The 14,811-nt window shown below is 35.6% G+C and overlaps 1 protein-coding gene across 1 annotated transcript in view; it reads left to right on the top strand.

Moving 5' to 3' along the window:
- ATRX (ATRX chromatin remodeler) overlaps positions 1–14,811 on the top strand; it is a 178,779-nt gene that overhangs the window by 126,591 nt on the left and 37,377 nt on the right. The window contains exons 26-28 of the mRNA XM_044682802.1: positions 7,647–7,755; positions 10,511–10,688; positions 12,203–12,397. Of these exons, the coding sequence (XP_044538737.1) occupies positions 7,647–7,755; positions 10,511–10,688; positions 12,203–12,397 (482 nt within the window). The remainder of the gene's footprint in view (positions 1–7,646; positions 7,756–10,510; positions 10,689–12,202; positions 12,398–14,811) is intronic.

Genomic DNA, 14,811 nt, shown 5'->3' with positions numbered 1-14,811 from the left:
TTTAAAGCTGTTAATAAAATAAAATGAATTTTTACACTCAAGATATATGTTAACAGATTATTCCTTATAATTTTCTCAGCCACACCTTAATGTCTCAAAATTTTTCAGTACTTTGTATTAATGTTTCAGGTTTCTTTAGTTTGACAAATAAAAATAGTGTTCTCTTTGATTAGGTAGGTATTAGTGTTTGCCTCCTGGGGGTAAGAGAGTAGTTTACTGACCTAATACAATGTGCTACACTTGGCTTTGCCATATATATGTGTTCTGCTAGTCTTGATTCATTTCATTATGTACTTAAAGTCACTGTGTTCATGAAGTCTCTTTCTGCTTTCTTCATTTACCATTTCATGTAAATTTTCCTACATATCTTTATAGCCCTCATTTATCATTCACAGTGGCACTACAGTTTTCCATTATGTTCATGGCCATTTTATTTCACTGTTTTCCACTAGTTGGATATGTGCGTGTTTGTGTGTGTGTGTTTATACATACATCTCTTATTTTTGGACAGATAAAACATTCTTTGATAACTCACTTAGAATATCTTCCCAATAATAGGATTATTGAGTTCAAAAGGTATGGCTTTTATTGATCGTATTACAATATTTAATCTACAGATTTACAGTCATGAGACTCCTTATAGTAGTCCTTATAGTGACAATTGAGTTGAGGTTTATAAAGCACTATGAATTTGCACAAAGGTATAATGTACAAAGTAATATATTAACTAATCCTTTTGCTCAGCTGCCACATTTCAGTGCATACATAGGAAGATATTCATTATATGCCATTGCAGGAGATGATGACACTCTACTTTTTTGATAATTTTTCTTACTTAAAGTACGTAATCAAAGAAGAGATCTTCTCTTCACCTTTTTTTTTTTTTTTTTTTTTTTTTTTTTTTTTTTTTTTTTTCGTTTTTTGTGTGTGCAGGCTGCCTTTTTAAGTTTACTGAAAGTAAATATTTTATGGTACAGCTTAAATGTGTTTTTATTTTTTTCTCTAATTTACAAATCTCTGAACAACTTTATATGCCTTATACTATGTGAGGGAAACTACTCTCTTCTTTCCTAGGTGGATGTCATCTCTTATTTTTTTCTTCATGCTTAAAGTATTTGGGATATTGTAAAACTTGTAGTGATAAATCCCTGCAAAACCATTCTCTCTATGGCTACTAGAGTGGTTGATGAGTCATTAAGGAGGACATGAAATATTCAGAAAGTGCTTAGGAGTTTGATTAGATTTGTTTGTACATTAAGTACACTTTGCTCATTTTATTTACGTCTCTTCAACAAATGTGCCAGAAATATCCTTCAGGAAATATTATGTTATTGGATGGACCAATGGGGCCTAAGCTTTGAACCTGAAAGACTTAAGTCTGCATTAAACATTAGGCTAGTTAAGACTGGAACCTTTACTTTAAAATATATATATTGTAGTGGAGGTCATAGAAAGATATTTGAATATAAGTGCAAGTCTGGAGGAATGGGCTGAAGCCAGATTTTATAAATGTTGAATGATATAGCCATGATGTAGATAGGTTTATGAAAAGTGACATCTGTAAAGTTTTGGTGATATTGGACCCAGCTGTCAGCTGAGAACAGTGGTGAAGAAACTGCGCTTTACTGACAACTATAATCAAATTTAACCTTTATCTTGTCTGTGTTTTCAGGTAAACCAAACTAGAAAGAGAAATGGGTCTGAGGGTGAGAGACAGAGTTTAGAGTTTCAAACCAGTGATACCTCAAGGAAAGATGAACTAGTCAAGTCCATAGTAGAAGTCAAATAAAGAAGTACTGTACTTTCCTCATTCAAAATGTCAAGAGCTATAATATGACTCTTGCAGAGTAGTAGAGACAACCAAGAATCTTACATGGTGATTAGACTAGGAGATGGGTTCTGGGAAGGACTAAGAATCTTATAAAAGCTGTCAGGTATAACACATATCTTTCTCAGTCTAGAACGACAAGTAACTTTGTCTAGCAGCCCTCCCACATCTACTCAACATGGCGTTAAGATAGAGAAAAGAAAACTAGGCTCTATAGGTCTCTTTTGCCAACCAGGAAAATGAAGAATTAGATGATAATTACATTAGCATAAATTTTTAATTTCTTTTGGTTCCATAGCACAGTTCCCTTTTAAAAATTCCAACCCTAATTTCCCTGAACTGCCTAAAAAGGGCATTTTCTCACAGGATTAAAGGGGGGAAATCACTATCCCCATAAAAACATCAATTAACAGTGACAGTAGGAATCATGATCTGCTGGAGATTCAGAGAAGGAGCTCAGTCCTGTGGTGTTAAAAATCAAGAGGGGAGGGAGCTGAGGATTCCTGGAATCTTTATTGTTTTCCCAGTCCCATTTTTTTGATTTACACATTGGAAATTAGACTTCCACAAAGAGCTCTATGACGTATGTATTCACACAATCAGCCTTCTGTTCTAGAATGCACTCCCGCCTCATCTTTACCTTCCCAATCATTCTCTTCAAGTCACAACTCCTTGAACCCTTCATTGATTCCTCTTCCCCTCCACTCCCCCAAGGTGTTAATGCTTGTTTCCCTGCTTCTAATTATTTTCTCCTTGCTGATCTGTGTCCATATTGCATTTTCTCCTCATAGACTATAAAATCTTGGAGGGTAGTCTGCTTTTGATCTTTGAATTTCCCAGCATCTAGCACATTTCATTGACATAATAAATAGGTGCTTAAATATTGCAGGAAGATGAGAGGTTATAAAAATGTTTTAAAGAATATTTAAAGCAAGGGCATTGATTTGTGTGTGTGTGTGTGTGTGTTTAATGCTTTATTAGTCATTAATTGATTTAAATTCCACTATTTAACAGTAGGTGGGGGGATTATACTTTGCATGAATAAATAGTAAGTAACTCAATCACAATAAGCTTTGCTACTTAATCTAAGAACTACAATTTTAATTGATGATACGATGGAGTTTGTTTTGTTTAAATAAACCTTGACTTCTAAGGGGAAAGAGGGGGAGTTTAGATAAAGAGTAATTCTCTGCCCCCCGCCTTGGCAAGAAATAACTCTAACCTAATTAAACTCAAATAGTTGTTATAAATTCTAAGTGCCACAAGATTAAGACTGATTTTTAAGAATTCTCTTTCTAACATTTACTTAAGCATGAACATCTGTTTGTGTCTTCATTTACAGTAACTGAAAATATGCAGACATTGAAGATCGGTTAGGGAATTCCAGTTAGCACTAGCCATAATGCCCAAAAATTAAATGTGCAACTTTTTATAAAATTACCTTTTGTGCTAAACTTAAATAAACTTGATAATGACTTTTTTTGGAAACATGTTTGAACATCCACCCAATAGCCCAAGAAAATAAAGGTAATAGAGTTTTGGAAATGCTAACTATATATCCTACTCTTATGCCTCCAGACTTAAGAGATCATTAGTTGAATCTGGAATCAGGAGTCTGAGTTCAAAATCTGCATTAGACAGTTGCTACCCGTGTGACCCTGGGCAAGTCATTTAACCTCTGTTTGCCTCAGTTTCCTTATTTGTAAAATGGAGATAATAATAGTATATGCCTCCTAGGGTTGTCATTTGGATTAGATGGGATAATTGTAAATCACTTCATTAACCCTAAAGTATTATAGAAGTGTTAGGTGTCATCATTATTAAGAGGCATCCTTTTAGGCCTAAAATCTTCCTTTTATCATGCTTTGAAAATTCCAGTTTTTTTTTTAATGGCATGTAGTTATTATGGGGTTAGTTTGGTTTTGTGGGAATTTTGAAGTAAAGTTAGGGGTAATTTTAAAAGTATTTCAAAGTTCAGGTTGAAATGCAGGAAGTTAGAGGTTTCATACCTTAAGATAAAAGAAAATCCTGGTTATTTGAAAACCTCAGTGTTTAAAATCTGATCAAGTTTGACTGGATTTAGCACTCTGCAGGTTTTCCATGTTCATTGAGAAGAGAAAATACAACATGGAACAATAGATACAGTCTCTATTTATATAAAGACTAATGCTTCTGCTACTAAAGAAAGGCCTTTCCAGTAGCACTTCACTCTCAAGAACTTGCTCCCATGCCTCCACTGGTTCCAGGATGTAGATTGCCTTATGGCCTATGAAGAGGTGTTCCTCCCTTTTTTATAGTTTCTTCTGACTTCCCCACCCACAGTCATGATTCTGATGGTACTTTTTCCTTGGCTCCCAATTGACCAGACTGTGAGATCCTTAGGCTGAAACCCTACCTTCAGTTAGGCCTAGATTCTACCTGACCTCTGAGAGGCCTATGCATGCTAACTGTGTGGATGTGACAGATCCCCTTGCCCAACTCCCTGATGTTTGTTATTTGTTAATTAAGGTATTGGCATATAATTCATAAAGGATTAGAAGTCTTAAAGCTCACGCTACACTAGGAATATTTTCCTTATCAGATATCTCATTTTATCTTCTCAGATGTTAGCATGAACAATTTGTAAATCTAATTCCTCAAGTTGAATGTTAAACAATACAGAAATTAAATTTTATTCTTGTATTTTCCAAACAACCTAAAATGGAAGCCACAGTAGGCAATATTCAGAAAAGTTTTTCTCTGAACATTAAATGGCCAAATACATTAGAAGAGAGACTAGTGACCTTTAAAAGAATAGTTCTAAAACCCTTGGGAAACAGAAAGGAACAATGAAGTCAGTACCCACTGGCTCACATTCTGGGCATATTTTATCTTGTGGTCATTTGGGATAATTGACTTGGGCCCGGGGGAGGTGGAGCAAGAGACCATAATGGTACAAAATTGTCCTCTCTGAAGTCATCTTTTTATACTTTAGATATACAGACCAGCCTCCTTTAGTATTCATTTATGGCTCTGTCATTGCAAGTATGTGCGTTTTTCTTGTGTTAATGCACTCCCCACTGTGTGATGTGGTGCTTCCTCTTATTTTTCCCCAAATTCTGTTATGTTCTCAAACTACATTGCCAACACCGCTCCCCTCCAAAAAAGGTTGATTTTGAAACCTCTCTATCTATACCTTTCATTATCTATTTTTTTAAATGGGGCAAAAAAGGATTATACAGGACTGTAAATGAAGGCACGTCAAAGTTAATCTAAAAATAATATATTTTGTCCTGGTTTTCTAATCCCCTTCCTGATTTGGAAGCCTTTTTTTAGACACAAGCACATTGAACCAATTGAGATTAGTGTATTGAACTCTATATTTGATACATTGTGCTTTCCCAATTAAAATTCATTTACTATTTCTTGTTACCCCGAAGTTATTCCTATGGTATAGCAATATGGGCTTTACTTTTCACTACCATTGGGGACACTTAGAAATGTGGCTGCCTCCCCCCTCCTCTTTTTTTTTTTTTTAACCCTTACCTTCTGCCTTAGAATCAATACTGACAGAAGAGTGGCAAGGGCTAGGCAATGGGGTTAAGTGACTTGCCCAAGGTCACATAGCTAGGAAGTGTCATCCCTCCTCTTTAATCAGCTCTTGGTAGTATAGGAGGGATGGATATTGGTACCAGTATTAGGTGAGGAAAGAAGACATTGCTCACAGTCTCTGACCACTAGAGGAGCGAGAACAGTTACCAAATGGAATAAATGAAGTAATGGAGTAATTAATAGCACTACTCATCCACTTATCACCCTAAACTTCACCCTTTGGAAGCTTAGAGTTGTAGTGGTATGGAGCTCATTTAGGAATAGAGTTGAGATGTGCCTATTAGCTCCTCAAGGCATATCATTAACCAAGGCCAATAAAGTTATTGTGGTTGTTCAAGAAATATACTTTGTGAGATGATTGAGGAGAAAGAAAATCATTTCCTTTCTGATGATAAGATCTAGGATTATTGTGGGTGTTAACCTACATCCTATACAGATATAGATAGATAGATAGATAGATAGATAGATAGATAGATAGATACACACATACTTATATGTGTATAATTTGTGTGTGTATACATTTCCTTTTGAAGAATTGTTGAAAGAATGGTGCTATATATAGTTGGTAAAAAGAGCTTAGAATTTTTAAACAGATGTTTTCTTCATTCCTAAAAGCATTCCTCACAAATGTAAATTACTAATGTCACAAAATCCTGAAGTACTGTTGATGAGTTTGAATAGCCCAGATTCCCAAGTATAATATCAGATAGGTATATGCTTGTAAAATGTTAAATAAAATCTATGTTTTCCATTCATTGTTATTTCATTCATATAGTTAGGTATGTTGATTGTATAATTTTGATAAGCCTCCTATTAATAATATTAATGCAAGTTTGTGTTGGACTATTATTGCATTTTTCTTCCTCTTTCAAATTATCCAAATTCTTCATTCTTTCAGCTCATTGTCATGTCCTTCCCTTTTTTACCCTGAAAGAAAACCTCAGTGAAAAAAACAACTGGATAAAGTGAATCACTGAGGAAGATAAATGGAAAATAGGCAGATATTCAAAATGTAACTTTGTGACTACCAGCCTACTAATGGATCTCTCTGCCTCAAATCCTCTCTTATTCTAATCCATCCTCCATAAAACTACCATTGATCTTCCTTAATTATTTATCTGATCATCTCACTCCCCTGCTCAGTCAACTATTGTCTAAATTGATAAAGTATAAACCCCTTTGTTTAACATTTAAAGACCTTTACACCCACCCCCACCCCCAGTGCTCTGCTATTTGGCCAGTGGCATTTTTTCTGTTCCTTACCCTGGCACTCCATTTCCAGCACCTATGTTTTTGCATTGGCTGTGCCTTATGCTTGGTATGCTTTCCCTCTTATCCTCCACCTCATAGCGTCTCTCTCTTCACTGTTTTATCTTTTTATATTTATTCTCTATCGACTTCTATATGTACTTCTTGTTTCTGAAATAGAATGTAAGCTCCTTGAGAGTAGGAATTGTTTTCTTCTTTCTACTGGCATCCCTAGCACCTAATACAATGTCTGGCATGTAGTGGACAATTAATAAATGCTTGTTTATTGATTGGTAACAATGTTCGATGTAAGTGGCAAATTCAAAATCATTTAAAAAGCAATAATAATAATAATAAAGGTTTTCTGTTGCTTTGGTTTTTTCACACCGTAAATCACTGGTAGTAATAGTCAGTGAAAGAAATGCCATATTGAAAGGGAATACAAATTTAAATCAAAACAAATCCAACTTAAATGTTATTAAAACTCCTTTTTTGATGAAGTCAAATATTTTATCCTACTAAATCTTGCTTTATGGAATGCATATGTTCCTGTAAAGCCACACATAGATTGGATCTTTGTGAATGTACATGGGGAATTCACTATTTAAGGAAGACTAATGAATCCTAGGATTCCGGAATTTAAGAGCTGAAAGGGATTTTAGAAGTCATCCAGTCCAACACCCTCATTTTATATTTGAGAATGCTGAGCCACAGAGTGATAAAATAACTCAGCCAGGTGGTAAGTAGCAGAATCGATAGAATGTTTTTAGATGAAGGATCCTTTGGTAATTAGTGATACTCCTCTCCCCCATTTGTCTGATGTGTTTAAACATTTAAAGTTGTTTTTGCATGAGCCATCATTAAGGATCATCTATAGACCTTTATGCAACTTTTGTATAGAATATAAAGCAAATATGCTGTTAGAACAAGCCTAATGACTACATAGTTTCACGTGTTTTCTTATTTGTTAAATTACTAGGGGAGGGGAAATGGTTTCGAAATATTGACTACTATCGTTTGGATGGCTCAACTACTGCACAGTCAAGGAAGAAATGGGCTGAAGAGTTTAATGATGAGACAAATGTGAGGTAAGAAATCATTCATAATCATAATAAAATGATGGTCAAAAGTATACATACTTCATTGTGTCTAGGTTAATAACTTGTATTCATATCAACTGCTAAAGATTAACTTGTGTCTACTGGAGATGTATTCTTTATTTTTAGGAAGTAGATCCAATTGCTTTTGAAACAAGATCAATGAAAATGATTAAACGGTTAGGAAATAGGCCCTTCAAGAAGGTTAATGGAATTTGGGTTGTTTCATTTATAGAGAAGGTAAATGAACATTTAATTTCCTTGAGTATCTCAAGTGGATATTAGACTAAGTATGTATTTTGAACATCTGTGACCTATCACCATAAAAAATAATCTGTATGACAATAAAAAAATTTTGCAGCAATAGAAATTTTAGATAGCTGCTAAGAAGGGTGAAGAGTTTTTGTTTAGAATTTATGCTGTGGCAGATCTTTCAGGATAGCCAAGATAGGGTAGTTATTATAAGCTTTATGGTTATATATTCTACTACTTGGTGTATATTTTTTTATCTCAGGTGATTCCATTATTGCCTGTGTCTTGACTTTTTGTTTTTAATTATTTTTTTGCTACTCTCATTCCACCCACTATAACTTAAGATTATTATTGTAACTTAAAAAGTCTTGGAGTCGTTTTAAATTGAGATATAAAGTCAATCCTGTATTCCCTAGAGCCATGTTGGCAAAGTCATGGCATGGGTGCTAGGGTGGCACAGAGAGGGCTGCCCCATTCCCCCTCTCCACACTGCCTGAGGACTTTTTTTTTTTTACATGCCCCTCCTCTCCTTCCAGCCACCCAGTCTGAGCACTTCCTCCCTTCACTGTCTGGAGTAATGTAGGGAACTCACAGGCAGCTTGAAGTTGCACTTTGGGCACACAATCTCAAAAACATTCACTAATGCTGCTCTACAAAGGCACTTTATGAATAAATTTCAGTGGAAATATAGGGATAAATGACTAAATTTGCCAGTCAAAAAAGCATTTAAGTTCCTACTATGTGCCCGACACTGTTAAACACTGAGGATAGAACAAAAGGCAAAAGTCAATCCCTGCTCTCAAGGAGTTCCCAGTCTAATGGGGGACACAACATGCAAATGACTAGACAGTCAACTATATATAGACAGGTACACTGACAAGAATCACCAGAGAGAAGACTAGCATTAAGTAAGGTGCATCAGGAAAAGCTTCTTGAAGAAGGTAGGATTCAGTGAAGCCAGGAGGGTAGAAATGAGGAGGAGAGAATTCTAGTTATGAAGGACTGCCAGTAAAAACAACCAAGAGTCAGAAGATGGAATGTCTTGTACAAGGAACAGCAACGAAACCTGTGTTCCTGGATGGCATATTATGTATTGGTGTTTGAGATGTAAGATGACAGGAAAGAGAAGACGGATCAAGTCATAAACTCCTTCAAACACCAAACAGGATTTTATAAGGGATCCTGGAGGTTATAGGGAGTCACCATAATTTAATTGAGTAAGGGCACAACATGGTCTGAGAAGATCACTTTGATAATTGAATGGAAGATGGACTTCGGACCAAGCAACAGTCCAGGCTTAAGGTGATGCAGCCCTGTACTATAGTAGTTGCAGTGTCAGAGAAGGGGGCATAAAGAAGAGATGTTATGAAGGTAGAATCAGCAGGACTTAGCAATACATTGAATATAGGGAGGTGAGAGTGTGCAGAGTTAGGACACCTAGGTTGTGAGTCCAAAGAGCTATGAGGATATTGATTCTTGACAGGGTTAAGGAAATTAGGAAGAGGAGAGCTTGATGGGAATGAATTAAAGTTCTCTGAAAAGCTAGAATAATAATTTCTCTAATATGCATATAACATTTTGCCCCTTTTTTCCATATAGCCATAAAACTTGTCAATTCAAATTCATAATTGTGAGGCTAGGAGAAACTTGGTCTAAAGTAGAATTTCATCCTGTCTATGAATTGTACAAATTGGTTTCTTAACAAACTTTGAATATCTTAACTCATTTCCTTTTCCTTAGTACCTGCATTGAGTAATGCCCATATTGACTGCTTTCTATATAAAGTTTTTGTGGTCACCAACCTTGACTATCGTTGCTGTTTTCTCTGTGCTTCAATAGCTAAAACTTCCTAAAACTTGGGGGCCTCACATACTAGTCAATAGCAATTCATCTCTCAGAGGAATTCGAGGCATAGGGAGATGGACAAGAATCCCACAAAGCTTCCCCATTAAAATACCCAATCTGTATTAGTGCATAGCATACATTTGTGCATAATTGTTTTACTTCAGTACATAATAATTAGATGGCATTATACTTTTTAGTAGTTTGTTTCTTCATTTGAAAGTATCTTTTTCTCATTTTTACAGGTGTTATTAGAAATATCACATGTACGAAGAGCTATTATTTTTTTTTTTTTTTAAGTTAAAGTACTCCAGGCAAAATATGTAGAACTTGGGTTAGAATTTAAATATACAGAAACTGTACAGGAAAATTAACAGATAAAAACCCTTTAAAACCCAGGAAAATGCCATATGTCTGTCCATAAGTCAGAATGAATTTTATTTACCAGATCTATGCCTCTTCTGGTCCATATCATTGAGTACTTAGACTAGACTACTCTGTCTCCTTTTTAGATTTAGCTTGTTTCAAAAAATGATAAATGAATTTCCAAAGCTTCTGATCTTTTAAAAGACTACATTATATCAAAATTTCTTCTTATAAATGATCATTTCACCAGAGATGACTAAAATGCTTTTTGTCTTTGTTTCTCTAGAGGCCGACTATTTATCATTTCTACCAAAGCAGGATCTCTTGGAATTAATCTGGTGGCTGCTAACCGAGTGATCATCTTCGATGCCTCCTGGAATCCATCCTATGACATCCAGAGCATATTCAGAGTTTATCGCTTCGGACAAAATAAGCCTGTGTACGTCTATAGGTTCTTGGCTCAGGTGAGTTTGAAATGCATCTTTTTTAAAATACAGAGTCATGCGTAATCCAGATTGAATTGCTTAGCAGCTCCAGGAGCGGGGAGGAAAGAAGGGAGGGAGACAATTTGGATATAACATTGGGAAACTGTTGTGGAAATTTGTTATTAGAATAAAAAATACAATAAACTCACCAAAAATTTTTTTAAAATAAAATATGGAGTTCATAAAAACCAAGTAGTAGAAAGACATGGATAACATGGAATCAGTGAAAGGGAACACAGGGGTATCTGCAAAATAGTGATAAATGCTACAAAAACGCTTTACATTTGACTGAGCTGGAGAAGCAGGGACTATTTTTTGCCTTTACATACCAAAGGCTTAGGACAGTCTGTCCCTGGCACATAGTAAATGTTTGATAAATGTTTCTTTGGTATTTTTAAAAACCCTTACCTTCTGGGTTACTATCAATTCCATGACAGAAGAGCAAAAAGAGTTAGGCCATTAGGATAAGTGACTTAACCCAGGTTCTCCTGACTAGGTTTCAGTAGTTCTCTGTGGTGTGCATGTATACATTTTATCAATACAGAATATTAAAGCATTGCTCATCCATTTCCTTTGATTTTGAGTTATTTTCCTCAGTGACCATAATGAATTCTTTGGAGTTTGGTTTTGTATTGTCTTGGTCTGTTTTCCATGTCAGCTTAGTGTTTCGGCTTTTCTGAAATCAGATAGCTAATCTTCCTGATGTACTGGCTGCTTTCTTCTGTTGCTCCTAGTGCTAATTCAGGCTGCCTGCCCATCTGTTACCTTGAACTCTTGACTGCATAACCCTTCCACCTCCTGTTTCAGTTGTGGATATCATTGGTGATAACTTGGAAAACAGACATTAATGTGGAAATTTGTTATTAGAATAAAAAAATAATAAACTCACCATATATCAAAAACATATCTCAAAGCAGCCAAAGTCAAAATTAATCTTTCTGGCAATAGGGGAACTTGATCTATTTCTATATCATTCATACTTTGATTAGGCCACTGGCATGATTAGCATAGGTAAATGATTTTAAAAGTAAAAATTCCTTCACATTTGGCATTATTTTCTTGCTTGTTTCTTCCTACTTCAGAAATGCTAAACATGAAACTGATACGGAAAAAAACCCAAGAAATTCACTATCAATTAAGTAAAAGCAAGGTACACTCTTTAATCCCAAGAATAGAGATAAATATGGGAAAATAAATCATCATTATCCAGAAAGGAAATAATAATTAAGCAACATAAATATATAATCAATGGTGATTTGTAACTAATAGATCTCAGTAATTTATATGGTAGAAATTTAAGCAATTGCTGGTACTGAACTCTAGCCTTCCTCTATTTGTATATCACACCCCCTTCTCTTGGCTTTTTGGGACTTTGTTGCAAGGGAAACTTATTTTGAAAGTTACAATGCTCACCAGAAAGGCCATACTTCTCTATGACTAATATTGATTAAATATTTTTTGTTTGTTTTTGTCTTTTACATTTTCTTACATAGGGAACTATGGAGGATAAAATCTATGATCGTCAAGTCACCAAGCAGTCTTTATCTTTCCGTGTTGTTGACCAACAACAAGTAGAGCGTCATTTTACTATGAATGAGTTGACTGAGCTTTATACCTTTGAACCAGACTTATTAGATGATCCAAATTCTGAAAAGAAGAAGAAAAGGGATACTCCCATGCTGCCAAAGGTAAATGCAATTGTTGGACTGTTGCTTTTTCTTAATGGTTCAGGAAATTTTCATGCATATATAAAAATCAAGGTCATGTAAATTAGAACTATGGTTTCTTAGGTTTTCCAAATAAGATACAGTTGGATATTAAACAAAAGGGATTCATGCTTGGATGATTCTAAAAAATAGAATGACTAAGTCTCATTAGCAACCAAGGAAGCAACATGGCAAGAAAGCTGGTTTTGGAGTGTGATGACCTGGTTTTGAATTCTGGCTCAACCACTTATTATCTGGGTGACCTTGGGCATGTCACTTAACCTTTTTGGAGCTTATTTTTCTCATTTACAAAATGTGATTAGATTAGATGACCTCCAGTGCCCCTTCTACTTCTAAGTCTATGGTCCCATAATCATCTACCTTATGTATTTTTTTCCCTGATGGTCTATGCCCAAAGATGCCTTCTTAGTCCTTTAAAGAAAATGTTTCTCCATTTACTATTGCTTTATAATTAACATTTATGCCCCCTCCCAAGACATTATAGTGGTGTTGAGAGATGTCAGCAAGGAATCCCCCATACCACCAGGTATTAATAATAACATAAGAATATTTGAAATATTTAACTTTAAACTCTTAGCATATTAAAAAATCCAGCCTTCTGGCAAAGAAGTTTGTAAATAGAGGAAAGAAAAAACAGTGCAGTAATATTAAACAGACTCCCAGTAGAGGGCAGAAATCCTTCTAAAACAGTATGTTGTGAGAAACTGAATCACAGAGCAGGTAAGAGCCAGTAGGTAAAACAAATGTGAATTTTTATATAGTGACCATTGGTGTTCTTTGTAAGATTGTTTAGGAAATCAAGAGTAAGACTTTTTTTGTGAAATTGTTGTTCCAAATTTTCATAGAATAATTTTCCCCAGCAAAGTTCACACTTTTTTCCATTATGTATTGTTTTTCCTTAAAAGTTGATGGGAAAATAATGCCTTGTTTTAGTTATTGACCCATTGATTACAAAAGGTGCAGGGTGGCAATTGATCCCTTGGTAAGAGCACTCATTTCTCTGTCATGGGTCACTATAATAGATGGTCCTTATGAGTTGCTGTGGCTGGAATTTTCCATTGCATCCCACTGTAGCCATATGGTGTGATCTGTTTGCTTGAGCACAAGGCCCCTTTATAGAACTTTATAGAACAAGTAGTCACCTAGCCTTTGCTTGAGGACTTTCTTCAGTAAGGGAGAGTCCCCATCCCCTCAGACAGTCCATTCTTCTTTTGGAGAACTTCACTTGTTAGCCTGGCATTCCTGACATCAAGCCTATTCTGCCACTTCACAACTTCAATCCTACTTCTTCCCCTGAAACCAAATAAAACCAGATTCATCCTTTTGCCATAGGATAGTCCTTCAGATTACTCAAAGTCACTTAACAGTAGCCGTATTCTGAATTTCATTAACTGATTTTGTGGTGTAAACTTGAGGCTTTTCAACATGTTGGCTCCTCTCTCCTACACTTTCACCATCTATGAATGCTCTTCCTTCAACTCTACCCTGTCCTTTACTCTCAAATTTCTTACACCTTTGTCATAGTTCCACTTTTCCCTTGCCAAAATCCCTACCATGAATTATTCTCACCATCTGACTGCTCTGTTCCTATTTGGGTTCTGCTGAAGTTAGCTTAAGGAAGTCACATAACTATACTTAGCTGGGTAGAGTATAAATTTGTTAGCCAGCCTCAACTGGGCAAAACTGCAACAAGACAGCTCTTTTATTTCTTCCTAATTGACTTCCTATCATACTACCCAGAGAAATTTTGCAAACTTATTTTCTCTCCTAAGGCCTCCCACACTTCTCTCTCTCTCCCCCAAACTCTCAGCCAAGGACATGTCCTGTTTTTTGTTTTTTTATTGAGGCCACTCAATATGAGCCCTCTCTTCTTCCATTCTCTATCTCAAAACCATTGAGATCATCCTTCATTCTCTGCCCCTTTCTCAGTCTCTAATAATGAAATGACTCTCCTTATGAAAGCCAATCCCTGTACATATTTCCTTAATTCCAAAAAACTTCAATATTCTATAACTGATTGCTTTCTCAATCTTAGTCCCTCCCTCTCATCTTCAACTTCTCTCTATTTATTGGTTCTTTCCCTCAAACAAGGCCATCTCCTCTGTCCTTTAAAAACAAACAAAAAAAATGCTTCACCATTTTCTCAAGGTATTATCCCATTGCTCTCCTGTCTTGTTTAGCTAAACTTCTAAAATAAAGAATCTGACCAAAATGTTAGATTGCATCTACTTCTACCCCTCAATTCACTGCAGTCTGGCTTTCAGCCTAATTGGTCAACTGAAACTGCTTTCTCCAAAGTGACAAATGATCTCTTAATTGCCAAATCTTTTGGTCTTTTCTCAGTCCTCATCCTTTTTGACCTCTCTATTGTATTT

The sequence above is a fragment of the Gracilinanus agilis genome, chromosome X, assembly GCF_016433145.1.
Source record: "Gracilinanus agilis isolate LMUSP501 chromosome X, AgileGrace, whole genome shotgun sequence".
Lineage (NCBI taxonomy): Eukaryota > Metazoa > Chordata > Mammalia > Didelphimorphia > Didelphidae > Gracilinanus > Gracilinanus agilis.
This window is presented reverse-complemented; position numbering and strand designations above follow the sequence as displayed.